The sequence below is a fragment of the Chiroxiphia lanceolata genome, chromosome 4 (assembly GCF_009829145.1).
Source record: "Chiroxiphia lanceolata isolate bChiLan1 chromosome 4, bChiLan1.pri, whole genome shotgun sequence".
NCBI classification, from domain to species: Eukaryota; Metazoa; Chordata; class Aves; order Passeriformes; family Pipridae; genus Chiroxiphia; species Chiroxiphia lanceolata.
Genome location: NC_045640.1, coordinates 3,313,023 through 3,330,116, shown reverse-complemented (window position 1 = coordinate 3,330,116; position 17,094 = coordinate 3,313,023). Strand labels below are relative to the sequence as shown.

Here is a 17,094-nt window from a genome sequence, read left to right as displayed (position 1 = left end):
TGGCCACGGAGAGAGCAACAGGGAGGCTTTTGTTCTGCACCAGAAACTTTTCATCCTTCTTTATGCCTCCTTTTTTATTTCCTTTGGCTGCTCTCTCGCAAATCTGAAGCAGATTAAAATACAGTTCCTCCCCCCCACACTCGCCTTAAAAAAACCCAACCCCAAAGCTTGGCTGCTTGGAATCATCAGATTTCACTGGAGTCTTTTAAAGTTAACAGTTTCCTGGATCCTGGGCAGGATAACTGATTTTCCCCCTCTAACCTCTGTGTTTTTTGCTGTAACATTTCTCAGCTGTTGCAGCAGGAGGGAGGGAGGACCAGGGCAGCTCCGATGTGGAGAAGGTTATTCCATGTGGGTGTTGGATGAATCTGGTGTGGGACTCGCTGGACTTGCACCGTGGGGGACTGAAGGGTTGTCCTGGGAGGCTGAGCCCCCACGGCATGGCTGGCAGGTAGGTCATGGCTGCATTGGTGATGTCCTTTTGAGGCAAAGTATTTGGGAAGTGGTTCCATTGGAAGGAGAGAGTAGGATGCTGGGAGTGGGTCGGAGCTCCGTTTCTGCCAACTGTTTATTTGCCGAGGGCTGTGATGGTTTTGGGGACTGGTACAAGAGCAGCACAGCTCAGGTGCACACAGCCGTCCGGAATTTTTCAGGCTTCCTGGGATTTGCCGCCCTAAATGCAGCCTGGATCCTCCTTGCCCACCGCCTCTGCCATGGAATCTCCTGGTGGAATTGCTGAGCCAAAACCCTGGCTCTGATCAGAAGAGCATCAGAAGTTAAAGGAGTTGTAAAGGGGAGAAAAGCGATAGTCCTGCGCCGGTTGGTTTTGTTGCCTCTTTTCCAAGAGTGGTCTCTCCTTCCTTGCAAAAAAACCATCCGGAACTTTCCCAGATGGAGGACCTTTCTCCAGGGGGGTTGAGGGGCTGGAGGCGGCCAACCTTGGCTGACGCTGGTGATTATCAGCACGAGCCCCAGGGCGAGGTGGGGCAGCCAAAGCCTCGTTCTGCAGACACATCCTCGTGCTCTGAGCGTGACCGAGGGGAGTCCCTGAACCGTCCAAAGACCCCTTTGACCCAGGAAACAGAGCGGGGCTGAGAACCAAACCCAACCCCGCTCTGCGACGCCGAGCTGCGCATTAACTCCGCCGGAGCCGGGAACAAAGGTTTTGGGGGCTGGTTTGGGCTTTTTTTTTAATTTATTTGCAAAGCAAACCAGCTCAGCGGAGTGGAACAAGCGTCGGTGGAGGAGCGGGAGCTGCCGGGTGGTTGCTGGGCTATAAAATCCCATCCCCACCGGCGCTGGCAGGGGGATGTGCCGGCTCCCCGAGCTCTTGCGGCGCTTCCACGTTGGCCGGGAGAGGTTCTGAACATGCGTGTTGGTCTCTGGAGGCTTTAATCAAATCCAGGCTCTACCAGAAGTCTCCTCGAAACTTCCAGCGAGCTGAGGAAACTGAAAGCAGCCGGAGCGAGGAGGCTCCCGGGCGGGTGTTCAGTACCTGTGGGAATGCTGCCTGTGGTGAGGGGATAGAGCCTGTGGGGCAGCCGGGATGAAAGGTGAGTCTAGACCTGGAGATTATGATGGCAAGACAGAGGAAAGCCCAAAGGGTTCGGCAAAAAAGAGACCTCAAGGGGAAAAAGAGCTTCAGGAGTGAGGATGCTGCTTGAAGGGACACTCAGAGGACACACTGATTTCAGAGCGTCGCTCCCTGACACGTTTGGGTTGAGATCCTGCATTTTCCCCATTGTCTTCTCACCCCGTGCAAAGCGAGGAGCTGTGCAATTGCTGCGCCGTCGAAAACTCCCCGCTCCAGGGGAGGCTTTTGTTATCCCTCGGTGATTTTATTTGGCAAACAGTGTTCAGACTGCAGGTACTTTCCTTGCTTGTTGCCAAACTTCATCGCCCGCCGCATCCAGCCCTCTCCCGTGGGCAGAAGGGAAAACAAGGTGTATTTTGTAACTTCCTTTTCTGAGCTGGGGGCGGGGGAACTCTGTGCCTGGCCAGCGACGGTTGGGCTCATCCGAGGGCGAACGGCTCAGAGAGAACGATGGAAAGATAAGGAATAATAAATAAGTGCAATTAAAATCCTGGGGGGGGGGGGGGGGGAGATGATACACCGCAGTCGTTATCCCAGGCAGCTGCTCGGGGTTTAGCCGGGGCTCTCCGAGGGGAGGGAGGTTCTGGTCACGCGTCCCAGGCGTGGTACGTGACAGCCAAAATCGCCGCGCCTTCCTCTTGGCCGCCGGTGCCTCGGGGTTTTCCTGGGGGGTTGTGCTGGGGAGTTAAAGCTGAAACCTGCAAAAATGCTCTTAAACCACCAAACCCGGATCTCACACGGGAAAACAAACAAAGCCTCTTTTACAGACTCCGTGGTCTCCCTGTGATTTCGCTCGGCGGTGCTGCTGTGTGGCCTGGGAATGTCCGTGTCCTCTCCCTTCTGCTGGCGATGCACTGCATGCCAGACCCTCAATAGTTTTGGAGGGGGGATTCTAAGGGATGAGGAATCGGTCTTGGAAACTGCTGGAGGGGAAAGGAAGGAAAAACTGCCTTGCTCCAAGGCTTTCTGGCTGCTTTCAGTATTTTTACCCCGTTACTGAGGGGTTTGAGGGACACTAGGGTTGCTTGGATGCAATTCCCAGCCATCCATCTGATGCAGCGTTTAACTGGAAGGGTGACGTGTGTAAGGAAAATAGCTGGAGGAGAAGCTCACAGCAGGAGAGGGAAAATCCCAGCCCTGGCTGATCCAGCCCGCTTTGTTTTCAGGTTTACCAAGCTGGGGGCTCAGTTTTGGGCAAGGATGGCTTCATCTCAGAGGGGGACGAGTGAGAAGTCACCTTCTTCCCCCTCCGCCTCCCTTTGGAGGGACTTCTGGTCTCCAGAGTGCATCCTGAAAGAGCCTCACATCCATGTGTTTTCTTCCTGTCTCCACAGCCTACCCATGAGCTCGGACTTCCAGCATTACAGTTTCAGGATGCCGAACATCGGGTTCCAGAACCTTCCTCTCAACATATACATCGTGGTTTTCGGCACGGCCATCTTCGTCTTCATCCTCAGTTTGCTCTTCTGTTGCTACTTGATCAGGTAAGGGAAGGTTGTAAGAGGAGTGTTCCCCAAGAGCTTCCCTGGTTCTGAGCCTGCCACTGATCCCTCTCCATCCCAAGAAGAGCGTGGCATCATCTTATCTTCCCGTGAACCTGACACCCCACAAGGTAGTCACATTATCCACTTAAAAAAACCAGGAGACACACATGTGCTCAAGCAGGCATGGAATCAGAAAGCCTGGGAAGGGACATTTTACAGTCCCTGCTTTCTGCTTAATGTTTCAACACGTTTGCCTCTGTAATGAGTAACTCGTGTCCCATGTGCTTAAGGAATGTTTAATACCTGCTCCGTTGGTTATTGGACACAAATTGCTCCTTCAACAGCACAGTTTGGAGATTAATGATGCAGAGTTGATGTGTTAATCTGAGCGATGGGGAGCGGGACGGGAGGGCCAAAGGTTGTTCCAGTTTGGGGCTTATTTTAATTATTTTATGGGCCGTTGGGGAGATTGTTGGGCTGCTAATTGAGAGGAGAAAACTCTTCCTGCCGGAGGGAAAACAAAAGCCAAGTGGGGAAAAGTGCAGTGCCTGGGGATTGAGGTGGTGATAGGGGCAAGGTGTGCTGAGAAGCCGGGATGGGGGGCTGGCTGCACCTCTCCCTGTGGCTGGAAGCAGAGGGCATCACTGCCAGCAGTGGCAGCCAAAATCCTGTGTGCCCAGAACTCTCCTCTCCAGCTTTTCCATGCCCTTTCCCTTCCCTCTGGCTTTTCAGCTGGCCCCAGCTCCCTGCTTATCATACATCCATTGCATCCCCTCCCTCTGTCCCCATAAGACAGATTCCCAGTCTCTCCTTGCACCATGGAGCCCTGCTCACAGCAGCCATTCCCACCAGATTTTCTATCCAGAAGGTGCTAAAAATGTTTTGTCCTGCTTTCGGAGACCTGGGAAGCAAGATTTCCATGTCACCTTCTAAATACTTGATAATTTCCACCCATTTTCAGCTCTGTACGAAGCAAAACCTCATAAAACATGCAGATGAGCCCAGAGCCAGGTTTACCCAGGGGTGATTTGGACTGCATGGGCATCATATCTTAATTTTTTCCCCACAATTATGCACAAGAAAAAGGTGTTTTGAGGTGCAGCACATCTGTCCCTCCTGGTAGACGAGGTGATTGTTCACATTAACATCATGGTGCTCAATGTTAGCAATGTGCTGGGATTTGCATCCAGTGTTTGCATTTTAACTGGGACACCAGTGGGAGGGGATGCAAAATAAAAAAATAGACCAAAGGTGTTCAGGAAGGCTCAGGTGGAGCTTGAATCCATACGGCTCACTTGGAAAATGAAGTGGTGTTTTGGGCTTTGAGAGTATTTTCCTGGGCACCAGGTCTCGCTGGGTGTGTTCTGCCCCAAAGAAGGAATAACAAGGAGTAATGTCTGGAAGGTCAAGCCAGAAAATCTTTAAATATAGAAGTTGGAGGCGTGTTGTAAGAGAGAGGGTGAGTAACCGGTGAAAGGAGCCAGCAAGGAAGTGGCAAGTCCTGTGTCTCTTCACGTCTTTAAATCAAGACCGAGGACCTTTCTGGACGAGACATTTTGGCTCCCGTTCCCGAGGTGCTATTTAGCGACTTATGATAGATGGGAGGCTGGATTAGATCATCCAGTGATCCCTTTATAGCCTGAAACTCTATAGAGACTCTACAAATGGCTCTTCAGACCTCCTCCCTCAGCTCTTCTATTGGCAAAACAGAACCAAAACAGGATCCTGCAGCCCGTGTTTTGGAGGGTTTTGCCGTGCCGTGGGTTTTAGCTGTGCCAGTGTCCCAGGAGCATCCACCTCCACGGAAGCTGCTGTGTAATCACAGCTTGTGAGGGATATAAAATGAGCTTTGGTGGGGTTTGGGGAGCCTTGTAGGTGGAGAGCAGGATGAGGACCACCCACCTGCAAGGGCAGAGAGACCAACCCAGGCAGAGGGCCAGGATGGTCCCCTCAGGAGCTCCCCTTGTATCCATAGGGGTTATTTGCAGATAACAGCACCCCCAGAGGTGCAGAGTCAACACAGCCTATCCCCTCCCTCTCCCTGCTTTCCCGTGACTCCACATCTGCAAATATTTGGCAAATACCAAGTGAGGCTCGTGACACCACCCTGGTTCTCATGGCCTGCTCTGAATCAGAGCATCCTGTGCAGCTCTCCTCTGCATCCATGGAAAAGCCAGTGTCTGGTGTATTAACCCCAAATCCAGAGCTGAGGCCTTAAATAAAGGATGTGCCAGGGGAGGAGAGAGCACGGGCTGTGCTTCTCAGCTGTGTCAATACAGAACACTCTGCCAGCTCCAAAGGGAGGAAAAGTGGCACTTTTAATTAATTGGATTGGCTCAAAAAAGTCTTACAGGGATTTCAGCACAAAGCACAGCAAAGGTCATCGTTACCTGTGCACTGTCCAGGTGAATCTCGAGCTCTTCTGCTGCTGCAAACCACTCAGGCTGAAGCTGGGGTCCCTCATGGCTGCTGCCTCTGCTTGGAAAAATTACAGATAAAAAGGGGAAGAACAAGGAAATTAAATTTTGCAGGTGGCTGGTGGTGTCTGATCTCTGCTGAATTAATGAAAGTGATAAAATCGTGTTGCCTTCGGTCCCATAAAACCCAGTCCAGAAGGATGCTGAGCCGAGCAATGCCACGCTCACCCTGAGTGAAGGCTGCAGCATCCTCTCTCCATGCTTTCTACAGGATCACATGGGGCTCATCCCAGCCCAGCCTAGGGCAGCTCAAAGTCTCCAGGAGGTGCAGGGAACACAGCCCCTAAAAAGCCCATTTTTTGTGGGGCTGTTTCCTTCTGCATTCAGACCCACCAGGATCCAACGCTGGTTTTGTGTCCAGAAAAACGAATGGAGCTGGGGAAGGGTCTGGAGCACCAGGAACGGCTGAGGGAGCTGGGTGGAGCTCAACCTGGAGAAAAGGAGGCTCAGGGAGGACCTTCTGGTTCTGCAATTCCCTGACAGGAGGGAGGAGCTGGGGGGGCGGTGTCAAGCTCTGCTCCCAGTGAACAAGGGACAGGAGGAGAGGAAACGGCCTCAAGTTGTGCCAGAGGAGGTTCAGGTTGGATATTGGGGATAATTTCTCCATCAAAAGGACTGTTCAACCCTGGCACAGCTGCCCAGGGCAGTGTTGGAGTCCCCATCCCTGGAAGGATTTAAAAGCCACGCAGATGTGACACCTGGGGACATGAGTTAGTGGTGGCCTTGACAGTGCTGGGGGAATGGTTGGACTTGATGGTTTTGGAGGGCTTTTCCAACTTAAATGATTCTGTGATTCCATGAAGAGTCCAAGGAGCCCAGCTGGGCTGGGAACAGCGACAGTGATGGGGCAAAGAGTCAGTGCCTGCCTTTCTATTCCTTCTACTGTGGAGCATGAAATAAGCAGATCTTGGAGGTAAATCTGCAAAAAGTGTTGCCTCTGCATTTTATTCCTGCAGTCGTTCCCTTGCTATAGGTGATTCAGTCCCCCAGAGGAGCAGGGCACTCCCATTCCTGCGGGCAGACATCCCAAAGCCCAGGAGAGGTGGATATTAAACTGGGGGCTGGGTGGCGGCGCACACACGATCCGCAGCCACGCGCTGTGTGGTCCCTTATCTCGGGCAGACATCTGCCAGAAATTCCTCCGGAGTCACAGCGCTTGACACGAGATGGATGGAGCCCTGGGCCTGCCAGGATCCGGGGTCTCCTTACGACAGCTGCACCAGGCCTGACCAGGAGCCATCTGGCTCTGGATCCTGGCTTTGAGAGGGAAGTGTGGAGGAGCGGACAGAGCTCGCACGCTCCGGCACCAGATGTGCTCGTGCTGCTCCCCATAACCTCCAGGGAGGGATTTTTTGGGAAAAACTCCCTGTCTAGCTCAGCACCAACCCTTGGCATCGTAGCGCCCGTGCTGACAGCCCGGAGCTGCGCAGATCCAGGGCCAGGTGGCTCCTTCTTCCCCACTGCTGGTCCAGATACTCCAGTGGCTTTGGCTCACCAAATCCTTGGTGGCCCAGGATCCGTCAGGCGGGTGTTTCTTCCCATTCCGGGAGAGTTTTCCCGTTGTATGTGGTCTGCAGCCGCACGCCGAGCCTCTCTCCATCTGTGTTTCATAACCGCTTTCCCAGCCACCGGATCCCTGCGGATTGGGCCGGTTTCATCCTGTTTTCTCTATTGTTCCTGCATCTTCTGCTCATGTTTCTGCTCGGGGTCACTGGCAGAGGGATGCGACCCCGGCCTCCTCCTCCCCTTCCCTGCCTGCTGCAGTGTTTTCCGTGGTTCTGCAGGAAGGTTCCTGCCAGGCAGCACTGTTGGAGCAGGAGGAATGGCTCCCCATAAAATTTGGGACTCAGGAGCCAACTTTATCCATCTCTCTCTGCAGCATTAAGGTGTGTTCTTAACCATTCTTTAACTTTTAAGGCCCACATTTTAGGGGGAGATCTGAGCACAAGGATACATTTTTCCATCGTATTTTTGTAACTCACCCACTGCGGCGTGGCAGGATTGGAAAACCCCCATGAACTCAGCCAGGGGTTTGAGACAGCCCCCAGAATAATATTTTCGGAGAAATTAAATTCCAGGCAAGGGGGTTTCCCTCTGAATTCACAGTCAGGACTGGCTGGGGAAAATACTCCTACAGCTCTCCAAGCCCTGCAGCCACACGCTGACTCCTTATGGAAAGTCCTTGGCCAACTCTTTACCTTAGATGTCTTCCCTCCTGAGCTTCCAGAGCACTTCACTAAGAGCCATGTCTGGTAATGAGAGGCAATATTAGTTATTTTTTTATTTTAAATGTATTTATTTTGGGATCATAATGGGCTTCTCCAGCCAGTGGATGCCTGTGGAGCGCTACCCTGGGCTGTGGAAAACAGGCTGCTCTTGGTTTTGGCTCTGGAAAGGGGAGTCTGGAGAGGGAGGGAATGGAACCAGCTCTTTGCTTGTGACCTCAAATTCCTGCTGCCACCAGCTGGACTTCCCACTGCAGCAGGTGTCCTTGGAATAGGTTCATCCCATTCATCTCCATCCCCTGATTTGCTCCAGGAGTGGATGATCGTAGAGTTGAGAGGATAACGCTGAGTTTGAGGAACCCAATGTCTCCTTCCCCATCCTTGCTGGAGTAGAAGTGGAGCTTTCCTCAGGTCTGAGTCCCCATCACTTGGAAAACAGTGCTCTATCCAAAATCTAGGAATTGTTGACAGCAGAAGTGGTTGGAAACTGAGGGGGATTTGTGGCAGCTTGTGATTTACCCATCAGCTTTTACTGGTCTTAACAGTGTGGGTGATGTCTGGCATGTCCTTAAAAGAGGAACACGGGAACAGCTGTGTGCTTTGGGATGGAGACATTCCCTTCCCAAGAACAGGGAAAATTGGATGTTTCTTAAACATGTTGTTTCATGTGGCCATTCTCAGTTCTGAAATGAAAAATTAAAAATTAATATATTAGATCTGGAAAGGAGGGAAGGGAAACGTTTGAAGTGTTACAGTAATCCTGGTTTTTTTGCCTGTCCTCACGTTTCTCCCTGGTTTCCTTGCAGGCTCAGGCACCAGGCACACAAAGAGCTTTACGCCTACAAACAGGTGAGATGACCCTCAGGAAGTTTCCCTCTCCTTCCCTTCGTGCCTAGTGCCAAATGCACATTGGAGCAGCCACTCCATCAGGTTTCCTTGTGCTGATCCTCTCCTTGGGAGGTTTTTGGCCCTGGAAGAGCAGTTGTAACAATCTCTGTCCCTGGTGATTTAATTGTTCTCCACCAGCTGGGCCCCCCAGGACCATCCCTCACCTGCTCATCTGCAGGTCTCCAGGTTTTCTGCCAAGCAGTGGGAACATCCCCAGCCAGCAAACCATGTTTTGTGGGGTCTGAATCTGCTCCCAGGGCTGGACCCAGCTGCTCTGAACCCACAGGGCTCTCCCAGGGAACAGCTCCACGTCCCCTTGGCAATCCCAGCTCTACCCTGCACACACCCACAATACCCAGTTAAAATAAAGAGGGCCCAGAGGTGGGTGTCAAGTTGCTGCTTCAACGTCCTGTTTTCTCCAGGATTTATGGGATTTTTCTGCCTCTGATCCGTTGTTCAAGCAGGAAACTGGGTGGGGTCAGGGTGGTAGCAAACCGTTGTCCTGGATTTATGGCCCTCTCCAGGTGTTCAGCCTGGATGGAGTGAGAATGAAGCAGCAGATATCCATGCAGGGGCTTGTGGCAGAGTATGGGAGCCCAGGAGGGTTAAATTTGGGAAGAAACCTCCTGGATTTGGTCCTTGTGTTCGTGGTTTTGTCTGTGCCAGCACTGCCTTTCTCCTGTCCCTGCTCAGGGGTGAAGGCCCCACGCACTCCCTGGCTGTGCCAGGTTTGCTGGGAGGTTCCCAATTCTACTGGGACACTCAACTGCATCTCTTTATGGAGATTTTTCCTGGGAATGCTCACAGCAGCAGCTCTGTCCTGACCCCAGCACTTTGTCTTGCAGGTTATACTCAAGGAGAAGGTGAAGGAGCTGAACCTCCACGAGGTGAGCACATCCTGGGCAGCAAAGGCTCCCTCACCCTCCTCTTCCTCACCCTATGGAGGGGGAAAATCCTCAAATTTAACTCCCTTGGGAGCAGGGCACACAGCCAGGTGTGCTTTGGAAAGGAGGAAAGCACCTCTGCAAAGGTGTGGATTAAACCATCTCCCTCCTCTTGGCTCCCCTCGAGCTTTCACTGCACCATTATTATTATTTATTGCCCTATTATTATGGCAGCGATAAGGAGCTGTGGATAAGGGGAGGCCAAGGAAAGCTGGGCCTTGGATAAACAGTGTCCCTGGGTGGGGACGTCCCCTCCGGAGCGTGACGATATCCAGCGCAGCTCTGGGCAGGGAAAACTGGAGTCTGGGATAAACACCCTCCCCCAGCCCCTGGGAGAGGCAGATCCACCTCTCCCTCCCTGCCCCGTGAGGTCTGAGACACCTCCGTTGTTCTCCATGATCTTCCCGGCCTTTTGGGGCTGAGTGTCCCTACTTACAGCCCCTTTTTCCCGCTGAAGTTGAGCAGGAATGTGCTCGAATCCCACGTCAAACACGGGCTGGATTTATTTATTCCCCCAAAGACAACAGAAATGCCCACCCACGTCCCGGGCACGAGGCCACTCATCTGCTCAGTGCCAGCTCCAGTTGTTTATAAGCCACTATTTATTTTATTTTAATTCCCTGGGCAGAGCCCATCCCACGTTTTATCCTCACCCTCCGCTCCCCGCGGCCGGGGGGTAAATCCCAAGGGCCCCAGGGTTCCGAGCAGTCCCCGCTGGAGGCCCCTATTTCTGGTCCCCTCCCTGCAATCGACCTGCAGTGCTTTTTTTTTTTTGTCGGCAAACGGACTTCAAAGCGCTTCCCAGGGTTGTAGGAGGGATTTGGGAATGTGCCAGGGTCGGGAACAGCAGCAGTAACGCTCCGTCCCGCTCCGTCCCTCCTCCTCTACGTCTCTTCCCAGCTCTCCGCAGCTCTCCCAGCTTTTGGGGAGGACGAGGAGTCTGTGGGGAAGGACACAGAGCAGCTCAGGCTCTTCCCTGGGGTTTGCGAAAGGCTGGAAGGGTTTTGCTCCAAAATATCCCTTTTTGGGCATTTGGATCCTGGCCTTTGCAGTAAGTGTTTCTGAAAAGCAGAGCACGGGGTGGGAATTTTCCAACATGACGGGGTGGCCGCCCGGAGCCCTGGGGGGGCCAGCCCTTCCCCCTGCCTCTCTGGGTTTGGTTTTCCCCTTTTTCCATCATTCTGCCTCTCCCAGGCCCCGGGGGAGCTCGGGATGTGTGTGTTCCTTGGGGGATGGTCCCGGCAGCTGCACCTGGCCCTTGTTGTGGACAGACACAGATCCCGGGCCGAGGGGGCTGGGAAAACCAGCCGGGAATACCCAAAATCTCCAGGAATATCCAAAATGAGTCACAACTAAGCAGGGAAGGAGTTTTCAGCTGAGTCTTTTGCCTGCTGGGAAAACAGCCACCAGCTTTCCCAGCCCTGGGATAGATGCACCCTTTGCCTTTTCCTGTTCCTAGAGTTATCCCTGTGCATGCAGCTCAGGCCTGGGGACAGCAGCAGTGTGGATCCATCCCCCTGCACCCTAAAAGCTCCTGGCACATCATACACATCCCAGCTTCGTGGCTGTTGCTCTGGGAAGGCTCCAGGGTCCCTTCTGCCAGGAAAGGGAGACTCCAGGCTGAGCCTGGGCAGTAAAATTTGGGAAGGTTTTAGGGAGGATTTCACCCCTCTGATGCAGGTGGTGAGGCCCTGGCACAGGTTGCCAGGAAAAGCTGTGGCTTTCTCATCCCTGGAAGTGTCCAAGGCCAGGTTGGATGGGGCTTGGAGCAGCCTGGGCTAGTGGAAGGTGTCCCTGCCCATGGCAGGGGGTGGGACTGGATGATCTTAAAGTCCCTTCCAACCCAAACCATTCCATGATTCTCTGATTTTGGCTGGTTCAGAGCCGTCTGTGTATTTTCATGTGCAAACGTTGCTTCCTGACCACTGACCTTCCCTCTGCATCCCAACCCTTCCAGATCTGTGCCGTGTGCCTGGAGGAGTTCAAGCCCAAGGACGAGCTGGGCATCTGTCCCTGCAAACATGCTTTCCACAGGAAGTAAGTGTGGGCACTGGGATTGGGGCTGGGGGGCTCCTGGCCTGAGGCCTCCTGCTGCTGCTGCTCCTCCCCGGGGGCTTTTTCCACCCCCATTCCAGGGGCAGGAATCACAGCCCCTTATTGAATGAATTAGAGCATGTGGAGCAGCAAAGATACAATCAAAAGCTGGCAAAAGTGCTTCACATATATATATACATTTAGATATATATGTGTGTATATATAGAGATATATACACACTTTACGTATTCCAAGCTCTTCATGTCCCCTGTGTGTGTGTATTTGCATCTATAAAATTTATATAAATTTATAAAATAGATCCCCAGACCCACGGTAACAGCTCCCCAGGGATCTGCAGGGACCATTTGGGCATCATTCCAGGGTCTGGGGTTCAACTTGTAGGTTGCCTCATGCTGGGTCGGGAGTTGGCCTTGGTGATCCTCATGGATCCCTTCCAGCTCAGTCTGTAATTCCATGAAAAATGTAAATATATGTATTTTATATATGTGTGGTTTATATAAAGCAAACTCACTAAAATTTACATTACTCCATAATAATGTTGTGGTTTATATAATAACACTATATAATATATATGTTATATATATAATATATATACTATATATAATATTACATATATATTTGTTATCCAATACTATGTAATATTCTATTATATATACATACATAATATATTATATAGAGTATATATAATATATATACTATATATTCTCTACATATGCATATATATGTACACACATATACATAGTATATATACACATAGTATATATATGATATATATTTATAGTATATAATATAGATATATTTATAATAATTTTTATATAACACATTTTTATATTTACTTATACATCATGTGTTTTATATATTATTTTTATATTATTTTTATTTTATATTATTATCCATGTATTGTATGTTTTGTATATTTCTATATGTATATGTTATATATTATATAATTAATAGAATATATAACATGTAATAGTATTATAGTATATATAATTATTCACATATTTTATATTTTCATTAATTTATATATACATTATATATATGATTATGTATATTATTCATAGCTTATGTATAATTTCTATGCATATTTGTATGTATTCATAGACATCTTTAGTGTATATATTTTATTTAATTTTTGTACGTGTATAAATTTTTATATCTCTATTTCATAAACATAAATATAAATTTTATGTATATATATATACATATATAAAACCTATCTACACAAAATCCATGTATTTATACACACACACACAAAAAAACCCCCAAACCCAATAAACTATAAAGGCACCCAAATGGTGAATTAAAAATTGGAGGCAGCAGCAAAGCCCCAGGGGGAGGGGTCAGTGGGTTTTAGGGGGGGATTTTTGCAGCCCCCCATTAATGCTGGGTCTGTCCCCACTATTCCACTTGTGTCCCCATTATTCCATGTGTGTCCCCACTATTCCATGTGTCCCCACTAATACCAGGTGTGTCCCCACTATTCCATGTGTGTCCCCACTGTTCCAGGTGTGTCCCCATTATTCCATGTGTGTCCCCACTATTCCAGGTGTCCCCGCTATTCCAGGTGTGTCCCCACTAATGCCAGGTGTGTCCCCACTGTTCCAGCTGTGATCCCAGGTGTCCCCACTAACGCCGGTGTCCCCCCGTGTCCCGCAGGTGCCTCATCAAGTGGCTGGAGGTGCGGAAGGTGTGCCCGCTGTGTAACATGCCGGTGCTGCAGCTGGCACAGCTCCACGGGAAGCCGGATCCCGGCCCCCCCCAGGGCCCCCTGCCCGGGGCCCAGAACATCGTATAGTGCCCTCCGGGGCCGGGCCGGGGCCGCTCCCGCCCGCGGCACTCGGACACAGCCAAAGCACCGGGGACGCAGCCGGGGAGCCCCAAATCCCGACGGATGAAGGGCCTGGACCCTCAAGCCCGGGCTCGGTTCCTCCGCCGGGGCGAGGAGGGGGCTCGGGATCCTCAGCACCACATCCTTCTTCCAGCACATCCCTTCTCCAGCGCCGCGGCCGCCGGGAAGCAGCACGGTGGCACCTGGAACACCTCGACGTCCTCCCCCCGGCTCCCGGTGCCTCCCGCGCCCGCCAACGGTGCCCCAAACGCTGGGGGGACCCTGGAGCACCACGGCCGGTTCCTGCTCCCTCCTCTTCGCCTTTGGTTCCTTTGCCTTTGCCATTCCCACCAGGAAACGGGGTCTGGCCCCCGGGATCGTGCTGCGGGTGGGTGCCCCCTCAGCGCCGGTGTCACCCCCGGGGGGCAGCGGGTGGTGGCTGTGTGGGGTCTCCTGGGTTTGGATTCCCCACCTGCCCTGCCTGAGGGTGGTTGTCCCCCTCCTCGGCTACCTCAGGAGTCCCTGGAATGGGCACCATCCTGGTGTCACCCAATAGCAGTGAGAGCCATGGCATGGAGGGGGCAGGCAAAAATCCTGGCTTTTGGGATCATCCCATCGCTTCCAGCCTGGCCCTGGGGGGTCTCTGGGCAGCCCCCCAAACCCACCTCCTTGTGGTGGGGAGCTGGGCCACCCCCTCACCTCTCCAGCCACAGGTCTGGATGTCCCCCGCCATCCTCACAACTCGTATTCCCTGGATTTTGGGGAGGGGGGGTGTCAGTATTACACGGCAGCGGCTTTCCCGGGTGCAGGGCTGGGGGTGCTCCGGGTGCCGTCCCCCCATCCCGTAAATTCCTCCCAGGACTGTTTATGGAGCGTGGAGCCTCATAGACGTGTTTGTACACTACGGATTCTGCAGCAGAATATTTTTTAAAACATTCGCTGTTTTGGTTTTTGGTTTTGTTTTTTTTTTTCCTCTTGTTCGTTTGGTTTTTTTGTAAGCTCTATTTTTGTATATTTAATTGCTATTTGGAAATTCTAATAATGCGTCTTTTTTGCTAATCACACTCTTCTTAAGGAAAGGAAAAAAAAAACCATACAAAAAAAAAAAACAAACCAAGAGTTCCGCATGTGATTTGACTTGAAATGTAAATAAAAGCAGGTTTTGGAAGCGGGGGTGTGTTTGAGGGGGTCTCTCCCCCCCATCCCTCATTCCTGTGTCACCACGGGGATGTCTCCAAAGGGAGTGGGACCCCAGAGGGGCTGGAAGAAAGGCTGGTTTGGGGTTGGGGATCCTGCTGTCAATGTCTCCCTGCCCCAGCACGTCCCTATCCCGGTGCAGATCATCCCTCCCGGCCGCTGCCGATGGGGACACCACTCCCTGAGGGCATCCCAAAATCCCCAGCCAAGGGGGATTTGGAGGGTTCCAGGCACAGCCTGGGCTTCCCTTCTTAGGAAGAGGATATTCCTCCTTAAACCAACCTTCCCAGCCCAAATTCCGGCCCAACCCCTTAAGGTCAAGCTCCCATAGGATTCGGGGGTTCAGCTCCCAGCCTGTGTGCTCCGGGATCTCCTGGGGCACAGCTCGGAGCTGCTCACCTCGTTCCATCCCTGCTCTTCCCCCAGGTGTGACCAGATGGGTGGAAAAATCCCCTTGGATTGTCCTCACGGGGTGGCTGAGCTGGAGCCATCCCGGGGTGGGATCCCTGCAGGACCCTGGTGTGGAGGAGGAAGCAGGAACCCCACCATGCCCTGTCCCCCTGTCCCTGTCCCGCTGTCCCCCCACCCTGCCCGGCGCGAGGGGCTGCTGCCCTCTAGTGCCAGCTGCTTCCCGGCACCGCATCCCACCTGGAGATCGCACAGGAACGGGATTGGAAGGGACCTTAAAGCCCTTCCAGTTTCAACCCCTGCCATGGGCAGGGTCACCTTCCACTAGCCCAGGTTGCTCCAAGCCCTGTCCAGCCTGATCTTGGACACTTCTGGGGATCCAGGAGCAGCCACAGCTTCTCTGCCCAACCTGTGCCAGGGCCTCCCCACCCTCACAGGGGAGAATTTCTCCCTAAAAATCCTGTCTAAATCTACCCTTTTCGACTTAAAGCCTTTTCTCTACTGTTCTCCTTCACCTTCTCCAAAAGAATTCACAGGGACTGGCTGCCCTCCCAGCCATTTTGGGATGATGATCTTGCGGGATAATTCCTGCTGCTGGGACAAAGTCTGGATCTCACACCAAGCTGCACAAAACAGTTATTTTTGGTGCTTCCACCCCACAGCTCCTGTTCTGGCTTGATGCTGCACCTCCACCTCCAATCCCATCCATATCATTCCTACATCAAAGGCCAAAGGGCCTCCAAAGCAACAATCAGCAAATATTTAATCAAACCCAAAAATGCTGCAATTTGCCCCAGAATAATGCTCTTTAATTTTTTCCCCCTCTCCTTTAACATGCTCTAAAATACACCTGATTCCCAGAGCCTGGAACATGCAGGGAGGGAAGAACAATCAAGGATTGCCAATGATTCTTTTCAATCAGGTTCTAAAAGCCCAATTCCCCCAGCACATTCCCGCTCACTCCCACCAACGTCCATCCCACTGCACTGGAGCTCCAAGAACAAGACAGGAAGCCAACAAGGGGTTCAAGCATGTAAAAAATAACTGTGATATTTTATTACAAGAAGAAAAAAACAAGCAGTTTACAAAAAAAAAAAAAAAAAAAAAAGGACAAACACTACGCCAGGGACTTTGGTGCTGGGATCAGACCGTGCTGGATCTACTCCAAATCAAGAGAAAAAGGAGTTACACGAACACAGGAGAAGCCCCGGGATGCTGTGCCCAGGGACACCAGTGCCTCGGGGCAGGGGCTGTGCTGGGTCAGGCTGTGGGATTGGTGCTGGGAATTCCTGCAGAGATTTCCCAGCTCTCCACAGCCAAGGTGGTTCTGCCATCCCCAGCCCTCAGCTCCTGCTTTAACAAAGCCCAGCCTTTTCCCTGTGTATCCCAAGGATTCACACCCTCCCCACACCCAGCCCAGCCCAGCTGATACACCAAGGGGCCACACAGGTCCCAGGCACACAGACATTCCAAAAAGCCAAAGTTTTCCATGAGTTTTGGCCATGAGGGCGGGCAAAGCAGCAGCTGGGGTGTGTGTGCGTGTGTGTGTGTGTGTGTGTGTGTGTGTGTGTGTGTATGTGTGTTAGACTTTGTGTGGTACATTTTGTGTGGTACAGAAAAAGCCAAGTCTGGACACCCTTCAGGCAGCACCTGGGAAGTGGAGCTGTTTTTAATGCACCGAGTTTGGGCACTTTTTGTGTGATTTCCTAAGAATTGAAGAATAAATGAGAAAGTGAACAACCCACCCAGAGAAGCTGTGGCTGCCCCTGGATCCCTGAAGTGCCCAAGGCCAGGCTGGACGGGGCTTGGAGCAACCTGGGACAGTGGAAGGTGTCCCTGCCCGTGGCAGGGGGTGGAACTGGATGATCTTTAAGGTCCCTCCCAGCCCCAACCATCCCATGACCTGTATGATCCTGCTCCCAGCCCTCACCTCTGAAGCACTACATTATGGAATACAGAGCAGGACACAACCAAAACCTGTCTCACTGCAGGAA

At 51.9% G+C, this 17,094-nt stretch overlaps 1 protein-coding gene across 12 annotated transcripts in view; it reads left to right on the top strand.

Moving 5' to 3' along the window:
- RNF24 (ring finger protein 24) overlaps positions 1-14,604 on the top strand; it is a 29,795-nt gene extending 15,191 nt beyond the window's left edge. For 8 of the 12 annotated variants that reach the window (XM_032684931.1, XM_032684927.1, XM_032684928.1 and 5 more), the window contains 5 exons: positions 2,929-3,078; positions 8,587-8,629; positions 9,514-9,555; positions 11,570-11,649; positions 13,324-14,604. In XM_032684931.1, coding sequence (XP_032540822.1) covers positions 2,936-3,078; positions 8,587-8,629; positions 9,514-9,555; positions 11,570-11,649; positions 13,324-13,462 — 447 coding nt within the window. In that variant the 5' untranslated portion in view covers positions 2,929-2,935 and the 3' untranslated portion in view covers positions 13,463-14,604. Of the gene's footprint in view, positions 1-291; positions 452-653; positions 1,554-2,928; positions 3,079-8,586; positions 8,630-9,513; positions 9,556-11,569; positions 11,650-13,323 lie in introns of those variants that run through there. The other 4 variants (XM_032684924.1, XM_032684923.1, XM_032684925.1 and 1 more) reach the window with 2 other exon arrangements.
- The last annotated feature ends 2,490 nt before the right edge of the window (positions 14,605-17,094 follow it).